At 38.5% G+C, this 16,736-nt stretch overlaps 1 protein-coding gene and 1 non-coding gene across 4 annotated transcripts in view; one reads left to right on the top strand and one right to left on the bottom strand.

Moving 5' to 3' along the window:
• Nucleotides 1–3,656: 3,656 nt before the first annotated feature.
• Nucleotides 3,657–16,736, bottom strand: part of ANAPC10 (anaphase promoting complex subunit 10) — a 55,403-nt gene continuing 42,323 nt past the window's right edge. For 2 of the 3 annotated variants that reach the window (XM_036241261.1, XM_036241262.1), the window contains exon 5: nt 3,657–4,093. In XM_036241261.1, coding sequence (XP_036097154.1) covers nt 3,863–4,093 — 231 coding nt within the window. In that variant the 3' untranslated portion in view covers nt 3,657–3,862. The remainder of the gene's footprint in view (nt 4,094–16,736) is intronic. The other variant, XM_036241263.1, reaches the window with a different exon arrangement.
• Nucleotides 15,120–15,222, top strand: LOC118616712. Its single transcript, XR_004956686.1, has one exon. It is a non-coding gene; the product is annotated as a small nucleolar RNA U13 (small nucleolar RNA).

The raw sequence follows: 16,736 nt of genomic DNA, 5'->3' as shown, positions 1-16,736 counted from the left end.
AAATAATTAGCCTTCAGATTTGTCCTGTTAATGTACTAGATTACTGTCATGGATAATTAATAAACTAACCCCCAAGGCTTTCTTCTTTGCCATCTTCCTCTTTCTAAGGCTTTTTGGACACCACTGAACAGAAATAGCTTTCACAGCAACAATTCCAAACACCGAACTCAGCCTTTTTCATGGCACACATAAGCTAATTACCAAAATTCTTCCGCACACTGAAAATGTATTTTTGCCAAGCTAACAAAAAAATAGGTATAATTTTTATTCATTCACACCAGATAGCTATCGTCATGTTGGTTGTTGTCATTTTTTAAAATTGACATCTAAGAAAAAAGAGGTCACTGTCCCTGACTAGGTAGTCAGGTATTGCATGCTTCTAAAATTCTTGTGGCACCCCTGTGCACCTACCACGGCACATCAATTGAAAATTGCTGCTCTAAAAGTCACAGAAGTGGGAAATGCCAGACCAGTGTGGGCAAAAGATAATCTTGGTGTAAAAGATGCACAAAGCAAGCGTCCACATACAATCACGACTACAAAATATTATTTTCCCTAATGCTTTAATGCAACATATTTTGCAAATTTTATCATTTTAAAACGGTAATTGATGAAATAAGCAGGAATTCAATAAAAATAATGCATGTTATTAAAAAGTCTAGAGCAACAATTTTCTAAAACACTTGGAAACATATGACATATTTGTGTTTGAGTCATACAATTTTACTTTTTTTTTTTTTAATCCTCACCCGAGGGCATTTTTGCATTTATCTTCAGAAAAAGCAGGAGGGAGAGAGGGGGGAATAGAGAGAGAAACATTGATGTGAGAAAGACACATTGAGTGGTTGCCACCCACATTGACCCCAACCGGGGCCGGGGACAAACTGCAAGTGAGGTATGTGCCCTTAGCAAGAACGGAACCTGGGACTGTCTGGTCCGCAGACTGGTGCTCTAACCGCTGAGCCAAACTGGCCAGGGCTATTTATTTACTTCTTTATTTACTTATTGCTCACCTGAGGGTATGTTTTTCTTGATTTGAGAGAGAGAGAGAGAGAGAGAGAGAGAGAGAGAAACATCAATGTGAGAGAGAAACATCGACCAGTGCCTCCTGTACATACCCTAACTGGGATCAAACTTGCAACCTAGGCATGTGCCCTAATTGAGAATCAAACCCACAACATTTTGGTGTAGGGGACGATGCTCCAACAAACTGAGCTAGGGTGATTCATAAAATTTTATACTCATTAAATGTATACTGTAGTGTATTAATCTGCACTAAATTAGTAGTCATAATGGCTAAAATTATTTTTCAAGATTTGTCCATGTTTTAATCAAATGAGAGCAATGTACAAAACGTTAGTTGATTCTGAACACACAAATCATCTGTTTCAAAATAACTGTTACTTACCTATAAACAATGATAGTCTGGATTCAAGAATAAACTTGAAAGTGAATAATTAGTTTCTTTCCAAAACTCTACCTCCTCCACAATGTCTTATTTAGCTTCACTTCTAATTTCCCGGACAGGAAGTCAATCCTCTCTTCCCCTCTACACTCCTATGCATCAGTGTGAAATATTACCACTCTAATTTCTGATTTGTTTGTTTAGAGGACTATTGTTTCCCTTAGCAGGCAAAAGCAGGCAAAATGCGGTTAGAGCGACAGCCTGGGGTCGGTCCTGAGAGACCCGGGTTCGGTTCCTGCTAAGGGCGCGTACCTCAGTTGCAGTTTGTCTCTGGCCCTGGTCAGTCGCGCGGGTGGCAGCCACTCGATGTGTCCCTTTCTCATCAATGTCTCTCTCTCTCTCTCCCTCTCTCCCTCCCTCCCTCCCTTCCTCCCACTCTACCTGAACAAAAAATGGAAAAGTGTCCTCGGGTGAGGATAAAAAAAAAAAGAGAGAGAGAAACATCAAGTCACTGCCTCCTGTACACCCTGCTTACTGGGGATCGAGCCTGCAACCCCGGGCATGTAGAATCGAACAGGGAATCAAACCGGGACTTCTCAGTCTGTGAGACATTGCTCAATCCACTGAGCCACACCAGCCAGGCTAAATACTTCTGTATTTTTTTATTAGATTTCTCTGTCTCTAACACTAAGACGCTGTTGTTTACATGTTTTCCTTATTGGACTAAATAAAGCAAAACATCTATACAGTGCCTAGTGTATATTTCTATTCTAATTTCCTTGATTCTGTCCTTTGCTTTTAATTCCTATCCATGTGTTTTCCTTTAATCCACTCTTCTAACCTTTCCAGTATCCCACATCTATATTGGAATTAATTTACTAATCCCAAATGAGTTTTGGTTACGGACTATTTGGTGACTATAGATCACCTACCCTATTTCTTCAAAGACAACAAAATGCACATGACAAATCTCGTTGTGAAATTCACAGAAAGAACGGAGATTCTGCTGAGTGAAAAAGTAAAACCTGTAGAGTATCCATGTAAATTACTACTCGCTGCCAGAATAAAGCAAATACAAAATATTTTTTAAACCTTACTATTTAAGACTTCAGTCTCTCCAGTAATGCAAGAACCACCAAGGAATTTTTCCCAAACAAGAGCCAATCTAGGGAAGTTCTGTGGCTAAATAAACACCCTCCCAAAAAGTAATAGATATAGAAAAAAAAAGTATGCAGAATCAAATCTACTCATTTTAAACCATGGGAAAAAAAACATATTTAAGCTCCTCTAATATCTTTCTATATATAAAAAATAATTTCATACATTTTTAAGTTTTTCACGGGACCTCTTTATCCCTCAGAAATGCTTCAGTGTCAAGATACAAATTTGAAACTAACTCTTCTATAGCAGCACTAGAATTAGGACAACAGCAGATTATAATGGCTATCTCTGACATGGTATCAGGACATAGACAACCCTAGGCTTACAAGTATTTCATGGAAGTAATTGTCACAATTAACTATATTCCCAATCAGAGTGGTTCTCATCAGACACTTCATGCTAAGCTTATTCTGACACCGTGTTTAAAAAGGCTCAGTATTAAAAGAATAAGCTTCCTCTGGATTATAGAGAAAAATAATTTTGGCTTATTAAAGATAACATCTACTGATAAGACATAGGTTTGTTTTCAAATATGAGGTGAATCATTACTCTAATGCATGATCATTATGTGAAATAAACACCTGGTTAGTAAAATATGTTCAGTTCAACTGGTTTTCTTTCTTTTTTTAAAAAATGTTTTTATTGATTTTTTAGAGACAGATAGAAACATCAATGTGAGAAACATCGATCGGCTGCCTCCTGCACGCCCCCTGCAACCCAGACAAGTGCCCCCACCAGGAATCGAACCAGGAACTCTGTTCATGGGACCATAATGCTCAATCCACTGAGACACACTGGCCGGGCTCAGTTGGTTTTCTTTTGGTAATAAGAAAAAATTTAATGATTGGCTTCAAATGAATTTTTTAATTAACTTTAGAAAGAAGGGAGAGGGAGAGAGGGAGAGGGAGAGGGAAACATCAATATGAGAAAGAAACATTGATCAGCTGCCTTCTGCACACACCACAGCTGGGGATCAAACCTGAAACCTGATATGTGTCCTGACCGGGAATTGAACCTTCAACTTTTTGGTGTATGGAACGATGCTTCAACCAACTGAGCCACACCAGCCAGGACTCAAACTCATTTTTAATAATATAAAATATGTGAGTGTTATTATGTTAAAGAAAATAAAGCTGGTATGACCCAAAATTTATTTTTTAAAACTATAATAAAATAGTTTTCAATGCATACAAAAAACTGTAAAACAACAGGATTTTTCAATAAAGATATCAGATATAATATTTACTGACCAGAGAAAACACAGATATGTTTAATGACTTCTGTTCTATATCCAGGTCACCTGATTGAACGATACATCATGAAGTCAATAGTTGTACATCTAGGAAATTTACCAATGGAGCTCTCTTCTACTGGTGTATATATTTTAATTTGTCTCATGTGGGTGTCTCTTCCATTTTGGTGATTGGCTAGAACGGCAATCTGTATCATGAATGTTCGAGTTGGCTTCTTATGATTATCAGTTAAGGGTACATGAATCCAGCCACTTGGTTCCACCAATTCAAGTTGCTGCCAGGAAAAGAAAAGTCAGATTAGGTTTTTACCCAATGAATATAATTTATTATAATGAATACATTCTAAAGTTGACTTATCTGTGGATGATGTCAGATGGGTACTAGATTTATCTGGGTGACCACATTTCAAGTTATACAAATGTCTAACTACTATGTTGTACACTTGAAACTAATATAATATTGTATGTCAACTGTAATTGAAAATTTACAAACCTTTTAAAAAGAGAATAAAAAAATTAAAGCTGAGTTAAAATTAACCTCTTGCTCACTGAGAGAATGACAATATGATAATAGCCATTACCAGTTACTGGACACTTTTATCATGGTCTATTTTACAGCTGCTAGCACATTACATGTACTGTCTTAGTAGGCAGACTTAGTGTTAGAATTAGACATGTATAAATGTATACATCCATTGGAATATTATGCTAATACAAATAGGAAAAGAATCTAACATGCTTCTGATATATTTTATTTCAAGAAATATGCCTAATACATCCAAACTCATATAACAATAATAAAAAAATAACAAACTCATATAACAATCAGATTTCATTTATTTATTTATTTATTTTATCCTCACCGAGGGTATTTTTCCATGTATCTTCAGACAGAGTGGAAAGGAGGAAGAGAAAGAAACATCGATGTGAAGGAGACACATTGACTGGCTACCTCCCACACGACCCCAACCAGGATCGGGGACAAACCGCAACCAAGGTATGTGGCCTTGACAGGAACCGAACCCGAGACCCATTGGTCTGTGGGCTGATGCTCTAACCGCTGAGTCAAACTAGCTAGGGCAGATTTCATTTGTTTTAATTTTCATTTATTTATTTTTTGGTTACTCTTCACCTGAGGATATTTTTCCATTGATTTTTTTAGATAGAGAGGGAGGGAGAGGGGGAGAAACATGGATGAGAAAGAGACACATCAATTATTTGCCTCTTGCATGATGCCCACCGGGGCCGAGGATCGAACCTGCAACCCAGGTACATGCCCTTGACTGGAAATCAAACCTGCGACCCCCCGGTGCTCTAACCACTGAGAAAACCAGCCAGGGCAACAATCAGATTTTATATAAATTATAAGAATATTAACAAAAGAAGAAAAAAATGGCGGCGGAGTGAATGGAGCTACACAGACCATCTCCCAGGACCAAACTGGATTTACAACGAAAATGACAAATCATCTGGAAGGGGCAATGGAAAGGCAGCCTGGAGGACCACATAACCAGAAACACCCACTCAATCCTGGTAGGCTTGCGAGGACGCGAGGGGGGGCCGGGAGCCCAGGGACCGCAGCTGCCTGGGCTGGGACCAGCGGACTCGGCTGGGACCAGGGGGCTCGGCAGGAAGCTGCTGCCACCTGGGCTGGTGCCACGCCCTCGGCTGGTGCCGCAGACTCACAGACTCGCAGCCCTTGGCTGGGAGCAGCGCCCTGGAGTTAAAGTCCCAGGCAGCTCCACCATGCAGAGTCTGGACAGAGGCTAAATTGGCAGCAGCCACTCACCTTGGGCTTTAGCAGAGGGAGGGCAGACTGCACTGAAACTGTGTGGGGCAATCGGGATTCGGAGGGTGCTCAGAGCTTTTGCTGAGTGCAGCCACACAGGACTGTGGTCATCTTACTCCATCCCACGGCCCTGGGGAGAGGCGGTGGGCCCTCCCTCGGAGATTCAACCCCTCCTGGTGGCCATTGAAATGCTAATTGAGGCCCATTAACAACCAGCATCTGTTCTACCCTCAGGAAATCCTCTTACACTGAGCACCTGAGGGAGTTTTTCAGGCAACTCAGAAACCAAGGTTCTTCAGGTGACCTTACTAATAGCCTCCAGGCAAAAAAAAGCTAGAGGAAAGTTAAGACTTGGCAGTGGTGGTTAAAGTGGGTCCTCCCTGCCTCATCCAAACCCAGGAGAGGGAGCCACAAACAGCAGAACACCAACACCCACAGGAAAAATTTGGCAGACTCCAAAGCCCACTGTGATAGCCAAAATGGTGAAAAACAGAAACAAAAGCCAAATGAAAGAACAAGAGACCTCTACCGAAGATGAGATAAATGAGGAACAGTTAAGCAAGTCAACAGAACTAGAATTCAGAGCCATGATCTTGAGGAAGCTCAACAGCATGTGTAAGGGCATGAGCACCAAGAGTAAAGACACAGAAATGTTGAAAATCAACCAGTTGGAAATTAAAAACCACCAAGAAGAAATGAAGAATGACATATCAGAAATAAAGAACACATTGGAAGGTCTAAATAGCATTGTAGAGGAAGCTGAGGACCGGATCAATGAATTAGAAGACAGGGTAGAAAAAAATCAACCAATCAGAAAACCAAAAGGAAAAAACAATTAAAAAACAGGAAGACAGCTTAAGAGAACTGTGGGACAACTGGAAATGTAATAATATTCGCATCATAGGAGTCCCCGAAGAAGAAGAAAATGAGCAAGGGTTAGAGAATATATTCAAAGAAATAGTGACAGAAAACTTTCCTAATTTGGTGAAGGAAGAAGGCATTCAAGTTCAAGAAGCACAGAGAGCCCCAAGTAAGAAGAACCCAAACAGGCCCACACTAAGACACATAGTAATCAAACTGCCAAAAATTAAAGACAAAGAGAGAATCCTAAAAGCAGCAAGAGGAATATTAACAAAAGAAAATCGGTCATTAAATAAGCATCACACCAAGTTTTCTTTCTTGGGAATAGTTAGTAAGTGATTTATGTAGTCTAGATGGTGATCTAAACATAAAATCTGGATTCTTAATATTTTTCAATAAGAAATACCAGATAAAGTTTAATTTTTAATTTTTAATTTTATTTTAAACAAAAGTCCAAACTGTCCTTACTTAACAAGGAAAAGAAAATCATAAGTTGAAAGGTAAACCAAAGTCTCTAAAAACTTTCCTAAAGTTATAGTTTTTAAAACATAAATATTAATTTTTAAATTATCTTAATTATTGTACACAAATGAACTATATGCATCACAAAAAAATATAGGTTTATCTTATCAACACAGTCAAATGGCGATGTGTGTCAGAGACGCTAAGTCAGAGTTCCATAAGTTACTCTAGGAAACAATGAAATGAACACTGCTGTATCATTTTCTGCTTTCCTCCCTCCCTTCCTTTTCTTTCTTTTCTACTTTTCCTTTCTTTCATTCTTTTTCATACTCTTTCTTTCATTCTTTACTCCTTCTTTCTTTAAAGAAAGAGAGTGGGTAGAGATGGGGCAAGAGAACTATAATATTTAAAAAGGTAGTTGGTGTTTAAGACTAAATGAGCTCCTTCTTTTAACTACAAAATGTAAGAATAATTGAATCTACCCTCGTGGTATTTTGGTCAGTGACATTTTATAAACTTCCATTAGCACTAACTCAAAATGAGTGCTAACCTTTTATTCATTAAGGCTACAAACAGTTACTGAGTACTTAAAATGTTCAAGGTACTCTAAGTACATACAGTTAAGCATACAAAGCATAAATAAGGACGGTTTCAAACCTTAAAAAGAAAGAAAGAAAGAAAAAGAGATACGCTTACAGGCAGACAAACATCCTCTCTGGTTTCATTCACTTTCTTCATGTATAAAGTAAAGGGATTGGACAAGTTATCACCCACTGACCCTTCCAGCTCTGACATTCAATGAGTCTAAATAGAAGAAAGAGGCAGCAGTCCACATCATTCCCTCAAAACTATGAGCATGTTAATTTACATGGCAAAAGGGACTCTGCAGATATTATTAAGGTAAAAATTTGGGGATGAAAAAGAATATCCTGGATTACCTGGGTGGGCCCAGTGCAGTCACAGGGTCCTTGTAAGAGGAAGGCAGGAGAGAGAGGAGATGTGATGACAGGAGTAAAGGCTGGAGTGATGCACCCACAAGCCAAAGAATGTGGGCAGCCTCTACAAGCTGAAAAGGCAAGAAACAGTTCTCCCCAAGAATCTCCAGAAAAGAATATACCTTGCTGACACCTTGGTTTAATCCATTAGACCCATTTTGGATTTCTCACTTCCAGACTAAGATAATAAATATGTGTTGTTTTAAGGCACTAACTATGAGGTAATTGGTTGCAGCAGAAATAAGAAACTACTATAACAGATATACAAGGAAGTTCAGAGGAGGGAGAAAGCACTTCTGGTTGAAATAATCTATTCTCCAAGTAAATGTACAATAATCTCATTGATGAACAAAAACTAAAACCAAGATTCTAAATTCAGCTCCTTAATAATATAATGTTTTTGACAAATTTAACCATTATTTCTGACAGATAACAATGTTAGTTTTGAGTACTTATAGTTTAAATGGTTCAGTGTACAAAAAGCTGTATTAAGATTTTATAGCATATATAATTTTTGGCATGATATATACAGAATTATAAATGTAGTAAAATTTTCAATAAAAATAATTAGTAAACTATTTCTTCAGAACATATAATAAAGTTTATTGATCTCAGTCACTAAAAGTACATTACAAAGTATAAATAGCTGTTAAGTTCTCTCAAATGGCTTCACCATCAACTATATTGCCTGGAAGCCAAAAACACCAACTCTGTGTCTACTTCACTTCTGTGCCCAGTTTGAAATTTTTAGAGTCATCTCTAAAAAGTTACTATTCTGATACTGTCATATTTAACACAGATTTTAAAAACTCAAGTACATATAGTATATATAAATTTAATTTTTGTACATGTTTGATTAAAAGATTAATATATTTTCAGCAAAAACATTATTTATATATTTTTTATATATCAGTTCAAACAGAAAGTTAATGAAAAGCAAAATTTTGCCAAAATAACTTCTTTTCCCACCCAGTTGTGGTTCGAACCTCAATAAATGAAAAAAATGTTTAAGACTTAATATTGATTTTTTTTTTTTTTTAGAGAGGAAGGGAGGGGGAGAGAGAGGGAGCAACATATCGATGTGAGAGTGACATGGATCAGCTGCTTCCTGCACACCCCCACCAGGAATCCAGCCTACAGCCCAGGCATGTGCCCTGACCAGGAATTGAACCAGCAACCTTTCAGTGTGCGAGACAATGCCCAACCAATTGAGATACATTGGTCAGGGCAATAAATGAAAACTTCATCACCATTAAGATATATTTTCTATATTCCTTCTTGTTCTTTCTACCATCACCCCTTTCGGCTCCTTTCTCTATATATTCATGCACTTGGAAAGTTTTTTTTTTATTATTTTTTTGCCTGCTAGTTATCTGTATCCCATTCTAATCTGAATTTTGTCCCCACCACTGAAATCAATCTTACCAAAGTCACCTGTGACCCCCTCCCTTTGCCAAATCAATTCCATCTCAGAACAGTTCTATGATACAGCTTATCAATGTATTCTGGATTTTCCTCATCTAATAATGTGCCTGACTAAGACTATTTATATTTTAAGGCTTTTAAAGCTCTATATAATATTGTAGTTTAAAAATAGTTTTGTATACAAAAATATGTAACTTGGTTTACTAAAGAGATAGTAAGAGAATGTCGTAAATGACAGAGAAATAACTGGTAACTCAGTAAAGATCGATAAATTTAAAGATTAATGAAGTTAGGACTTATTAATATTAAGGTAATAGGATACTTGAAATTGTCCTATATAATTGTATCCAAACCCATGACTTCAGATACATCAAGTGAATATATACTGATGATTTAAAATTCTGTATCTCCTTTTTAGGAGGCAACCTCTGAAGGTATCAGCAGGGGAACAGCACCGCTCTAGAACGAATCCTCGTCCCTGCTTGCCTCTTCAGCCTTAGCTTGAAAGGTCTTTCACCTAATTTCAGTCATATCATCTGAAATGATGCAAAGATAAATTTATACTATGAAGGAAACTGATTTTGAAAATATTCCAAAGACCAAGAGATGGCAAAGAGATATTAACTGTATTTCATTTAAAACGGGTCACCTTTTTGCCCTGGCCAGTTTGGCTCAGCAGTTAGAGCACCAGCCTGCCGACCAAAGAGTCTCGGGTTTGATTCTGGTCAAGGGCACATACCTGGGTTGTGGTTAGGTCCCAGCCCGAGTCGGGTAGTACGGGAGGCAACCAATTGGGTGTTTCTCTCTCTCTTACCCCCTTGCTCTCACTCTATCTGAAGATAAATGAAAAAATATGGAGTAAGGGTTATAAAAAAAAACTAAAATGGGTCACCGTGTGTGTGTGTGTGTGTGTGTGTGTGTATGCAAAAAACTAAAATAAAAAATTTTTATTAACTGAAATTAAATGAATTGCTTGGAAAAATAAGAAAACAAGAGATAAAAATTAAGAAATCCAGTGACTCAATGAAGGAGGTATCAGAGCTGACAAATGTGAAGTCAGAAAGAGAAAACAGAGAAGAAAAATGTGAAAGAACCTAAGTGCACTGCTCAGAACTGAAAGACAGGTGACTCCTCACTGATGGGATCCACTGAGCACCCAGCCCAATGAAGGAAACACCACACACACACACACACACACACACATACAAGCATGGCATAGCATTGTGATATTTCTAAACATCAAAGATAAAGAGATTATAAAAGCTTCTACAGAGAAAAATAGGTCAAACGCATAGCATCAAAAATCAAGTGTTCCTCAATATTTACACTGAAAACTATGAGGCAATGGAGAATGTACTTAAAACTGATGAAAAATTACTTCCAAACTAGAATTCCATACCCAGCCAAATCATCCCTCGAGGGTGAGATTAAAATAAAGTTTTCAGTCATGCAAGGCTTCAACAATTTTACCTCCCATGTGGAGTACGCACATTCCACCAAAAAAGGAAGTAAATCAAAAAAGATGAAGACCTGGGATCCAGAAAACAAGGGATCAACCAGAAGAGAAGGTGAATGAAATTCCCAGGATGCAATTAAAGGGCTATCCTAAGAGGACAGCTAGCTGTTAGTCCAGGTCATCTGAGAAACAGATACCAAGACATGAATAGATAGATGTACCAGATATTTATCAGGGGCAATGTCTTTGGGAGAAGAGGAGGAGGGAGCCAGGCAAAGCTGGGAGAGCTGTCAGGCAGTGATGCAGGTCTGAGCCCAGGGGAGGGAGCCAGGGAAGGAAGGAAGGCTGGGTGGAGCATGTGAGACGGCAGCGCAGTTCCAGGGAAAGTTCAGCAAGGCTCTCAGGGACTCCCTGAGCCCAGGCGGCCTGTCACAAGACTGGAGTCCCCAGGAATGAGCTTGGTTTAGCAGCCCTGCTCTGCTCACTCACTGCCTGGGGGAAGACTGGAAGGCATGGTCTTGGCACTAACTATGGTGATGGATTTCAGAGAACATCAGTCAGTTCCACTCCTACAGGTAATAGTTCTGAGAGGAACATTCTCATGGCCATCTATGACAGCTTTGTAATGTGTCACTTGGCCTAGCCTAAACTACGTTTCCCAGGATTCCCTTCCTCGCATGCTTCTGGTGAGTCGGAACACGAAATATTCTCACACAAGGTTTGGAGGGCAGAGGTGAAGTAGCAGCCATTCTGTTTTACACATTCAGGTTGAGGCTGACGCTCTTGTAGATCACACGCTGTCACCACCTGCTGGCTCACCTTGGGTCATGGGGCAGCAGCGGGCCTGTGGACTTCAAGCTCCAGCATCAGATATGAAAACAGCTTTGCAGATTTATTTAAGATATCTGTGTACATCTGTTATTTAGAAGTATGAAAGCAAACAAGGCTGAAACAGCTAAGAGCACTGCTCCCAAGGAGCAGGATGGGATACTGGAGAGGGAGAGAAGTATGTTTTATAAACGCTGTTGCAGTCCTTTCAGGCTTTTAACCTATGTACATGTTTTAATGTAGTGAAAATATACTTAAACTTTAAAAATTAAACTTAAAAAGGTGATAAAAACATTTTTTGAAAACTAAGGAAATTATCACAAAAAGTGAAGGCAGTGGCTGCCTCTAAGGGGCAGGGAAAGGACCGTGACAGAGAAGGGAAGAGGTATACTCCCAGCTTCTGGGATGCTCATAAAGTTCTATTTCTTACATTAAAAAGTTATGTACATACATAAACTGTGCATGTGTGTTTCATGGACTTTGGGGAGGGGGAGCCCTAAGCACAGCAGACACGGCTGCAGAAACCCCAGCACACAGCTGCAGAGCTTCTTGCGCTGTAAGTGAGGTTTAGCTTTTCCCAAGTCTTTGATATTCCTGGTAAATTATAATTTGCTATTAAATGGGCTCTAAAATAAATGTATATTTCCTTTACATTTGACATTAACTTATATTTTACCCTAGAACAAAAAATGAAACACAATTTGTATGTACAGCTGCTATGAGAAAACCTTATGCAAATATATACAAATTGACTTTTTATATGCATGAGTAATTCTTAAGGTATAGCAAATTAAAAAGTACACTGTCATTCTATCACCATAAATCTTAACAGTAATTCTCAAAACAAGAAGACGTTCAAGTTAGCCTTTAGGTACACATGTTGGTAATATATCTAAGCTGTTTGATGGCCTCCCACTAGACTATAAACCACTGAAAAATAGATGGGGGAGTGAGAAATTTCAGATCCCAAAGAATCACTATAAAATACTTTTTTACATAAATCATTTAACAACTAAGTAAATAATTGCTTATTTTAAAAGTCCAATAGAGCCCAGCCAGTGTGGCTCACTGGCTGAGCATCGATCCATGGACCAAGAGGTCGCCGGTTCAATTCCTGGTCGGGGCACATGCCCAGGTTGTGGACCCAATCTCCAGTGGGGGGCATGCAGGAGGCAGTCGGTCGATGTTCTCTCTCATCGATGTTTCTATCTTTCTCTCCCTCGCCCTTCCTCTGTCTAAAAATAAATTTAAAAAATTTTAAAAGTCCCATAGAAGCAGAAGGATACATGGAGACCCAATTACCTTTTTAAAAAAAGTATTCCATAGAGCAATAGAGCCTTTAAAAAATCTTTTCACAATAAAGCTGCCTTCAAAAGAACTGTTAAAAAAAACTAAGGCAAGACTTATGAGGAGCAAGTGAAAAAAATCAAGAAATACATTTGATTAAAAATATCATAATTCCATGGAGATAATGAATAAAATGCAGAATTCTAACTACAATATAATCCTAAATACATTTTAAGAAGATGTGGAGCTCTGAAGGGGACTGGAAAGAAAGGTAAAGGAAATTATTTAACAGTAGATGACAGAGACATCCATTAATTAAGGCTCATTCCATTCAAGTTTTCTGCTTTTTCCTTTTCTATGAAATAATCATAGTTAACTACAACTTACTCTTTGCCAGGCATTAATTAAGAGTTTTAAATGTACTGATTTTACTTCAGCCTTGCAAGAGCGCTATGAAGTACACTATTTTTTTATATATGTAATTTTTTTTTTTTTTTTTTATCCTCACCCGAGGACATTTTTCCATTTTTTGTTCAGATAGAGCGGGAGGGAGAGAGAGGAAGAGAGAGAGAGAGAAACACTGATGTGAAGGGACACATCGAGTGGCTGCCACCCGCATGACCAACCAGGGCCGGGGACAAACTACAACCGAGGTACATGCCCTTAGCGGGAACCGAACCCGGGTCTCTCAGGACCGCAGGCCGACGCTCTAACCGCTGAGCCAAACCAGCCAGGGCTATATATGTAATTTTTATTTACTGATTTATAAAGAAAGGATGGGAGAGGGAGAGAAATAAAGACAATGATGAGAGAGAACAATGATTGGCCGCCTCCTGCATGCCCCTCACTGGGGACTGGGCCCACAACCTGGGCATGTGCCCTGACTGGGAATCGAACTGGTGACCTCTTGGTGCATGGGTTGACACTCAACCACTGAGTCACACTGGCCAGGCTGAAGTACACTATTTTCACCTTAATTTTATACACAAGAAATCCGAGGCACAGAGAAGCTAACTTTCCAAGTTTCCCAGTTAGGCTGCAGAGCAGAAACTCAAGCCTGGGTAAGATGACTCCAAAGCCCATGCTCTCGGATCTTCATCAACTCAAAGATATAAATGTGAATCCAATAGTTATGTGTAACTAAAACTCCCCAATTTCATAAGATTACATAGAAAAGCATACTAGTGGTACTTTTACAGCCTATAAAAACATCACCAGTTTTCAAGGCCTTTCTCTTTTCAGCTACCATTTCCTGATCTGCTACCATATGCCAGACACTGAACATTTATTTGGGTTTTGTTTGTTTTTTTAAAAAATATTTTTATTGATTTTAGAGAGAGAAGAAGTGTGTGTGTGGGGGCGGTATTGATGAGAGAGAGAAACATAGACTGCTGCCTCTGACATGCCCCCTACAGGGGATCAAGCCCACAACCTGAAATCAAATCAGCAACCTCTCAGTGCACAGGATGATGCTCAACCAACTGAACCACACCAGCCAGGGCAACATACGTTTGTTCTAATTATCCCTAATTCATAGCTGAGTAACCTGAAGTGCAGAGAGGATATATAATCTGTTGAAGGTTACCTAGCCAGTGTAGGATGAAGCCAGATTTTGAAAACAATTTCCCTGCCAAAACTTTGAACATCAAAGTAATAAAGTAGTGTTCAAGTATGTCTGTCTGAAATAAAAATAAGACAAGAACATATTCTGATATTAGTACAAGTAAATAAACATCAGCAGTTCAAAAACCTATAATCCTGTGTCTGCCTTAAAGAGATGTGAGATCTGAGGGGCCTGGGAAGACAAGAAGTGAAAGTCTCGGGATACTCACTGTTTCCTATTAGTCGTGGGACCTAGAAGCAAAGCACGACAGTGGAACACAGTGAAGAGCTGGTTGTAGGTCCAGGCAGAGGTGAAAACCCAACATACACCTCCAGTTATATTAAAAATTAAATGCAGCCCTGGCCAGTTTGGCTCCTCGAACCAAAGGGTTGTGGGTTCAATTCCTGGTCAAGGACACGTACCTGGGTTGCAGGTTCAATCCCCGGCCCTGGTCTGGGTCATGCGGGAGTCAACCAATCAATGTGTCTCTCATATCAATGTTTCTCTCTCTCTCTTTTCCTCACCCCCATCTACTCTATCTAAAATCAATGGAACAATATCCTCAGGTGAGAATTAACAAAAAAAATAAGTGCAGATCCTTTTGTAGTTCATAAGTGTGATGATTGGGTGTTCACGCTCTTGTGTGAGATGTGTCTCTCAAAACCTTGTTACGACTTCGGCATATTACCCGTATGACATAAAAATAAAAATTAAATGGCAATATGTCTAGTATTCTCAATAACATATTTTCAAAACAGATGGAACTAACCCCCCAACACACACACACACATTTTGCTTCCAAGATCTGTGATTTCCATTGGTCCCATAACTCATATATATAACAAATTTTGTTTATAAAAGTACAAAAAAACCACCTCATAATTTACATTTAAGTGTTTATTCAAATCTAAAACATCTGTCTAGAATGGTTAAGGTAGAATTATACAAAATGAATATTTTAGAGTAAGAAGTAATGAATTTTATTTAACATGAATTTTAAAAGCACTAAACTAACTCCACTACTTATTACTTAGATATTATGAAGTTTGACTTCATCTTGATGTGAATTACTATCATTTTCCTCAACTGCAATCAGTGACAGGGAGTAGAAAAGCAGACACTCTGCTCCATTCACAGCAGCGGCACAGCCAGTGGGGAAATGGCAGTGTGCCAGGTGGCCCTGTGAGCAATTAGGCTTCCTGGCAATCAGGGCTCAGGCTCTTAGGCCCTTATAAAACTACCATGTTAAGGAACTGCTGCCTTTAGTTCCCTTTCCTGGAGGCACAGGTGAGATATATCTTGTTTAGATGACAACCTTTTCCATCCATAGACCTCAAAGAAAGGTTAAGACGGATGAAAAGCCAGGTGAGGAGGCCTGTGGAGAGGAGCAAGCATCACCAGTGCCCGCTGGGCCCACTGACTAACACAGTAACTGATCCCACAGACAGCAACCTCATTCTCATAATCAGAAGAAACAATAATTAAAAGATTGATGTAATTATTATGAAATGTAAAAGTGCTTTTAATTAAGAAACTCAAGAGTAAAATTCAGAGGCAAACAAACCTGAAATTCTCTCTCAATAAAAATAGTTCAAATGGGTAAAAACCTAGTTTCATCAAAGATGTGTATAACTTCTATGTAGAAAGTGTTTAAGAAAAAACAAATAATTTTGAATGAGTCAAATAAACCTTAAAGGAGACTGGGCATCAACTTCCATTTCACCAAATTTAAACCTGAAGTTCCCTATTATCTGCTAAACACTTTCTCTTTTGGATGTTTTATAGTTCTGAGTGAAAGGTTCAGACTGCCCACACACTGAACCAAATTTTACAAATTTGATGTCTGTGTCTAAAATGATATCCAACAACATAGTAAGAATAAAAATGAATAAAGTAAATAAGATTAAAAATAAAAAATTAAGAATCCATAAGATACTTTATAACACATTCTTTAACTATGTAGGGTCAATTGAAAAAAATTTACTAACTCAGTGCTGTCAGGAAGCCACCATATTTAAATATCTGAATTTCAAGTGAAGTCAATGTTTAAATCAATCCTTCTTCATATATCTGTATCTATATATTTAAAAAGCTCATTATTTCTTACCTTTAATTTCTTACCTTTGTGATTTCATTTAAAGCTTTCCATTATTTTATAGTACATAAGCAGATAAGCCTTTTTTCTCTGCTTCCTGATGTGCCAGTGACAATC

Source organism: Molossus molossus, unplaced genomic scaffold (assembly GCF_014108415.1).
Source record: "Molossus molossus isolate mMolMol1 unplaced genomic scaffold, mMolMol1.p scaffold_m16_p_4, whole genome shotgun sequence".
Taxonomy (NCBI): domain Eukaryota; kingdom Metazoa; phylum Chordata; class Mammalia; order Chiroptera; family Molossidae; genus Molossus; species Molossus molossus.
The sequence above is the reverse complement of the archived record's forward strand: the minus strand, read 5'-3'. Positions and strand labels throughout refer to the sequence as shown.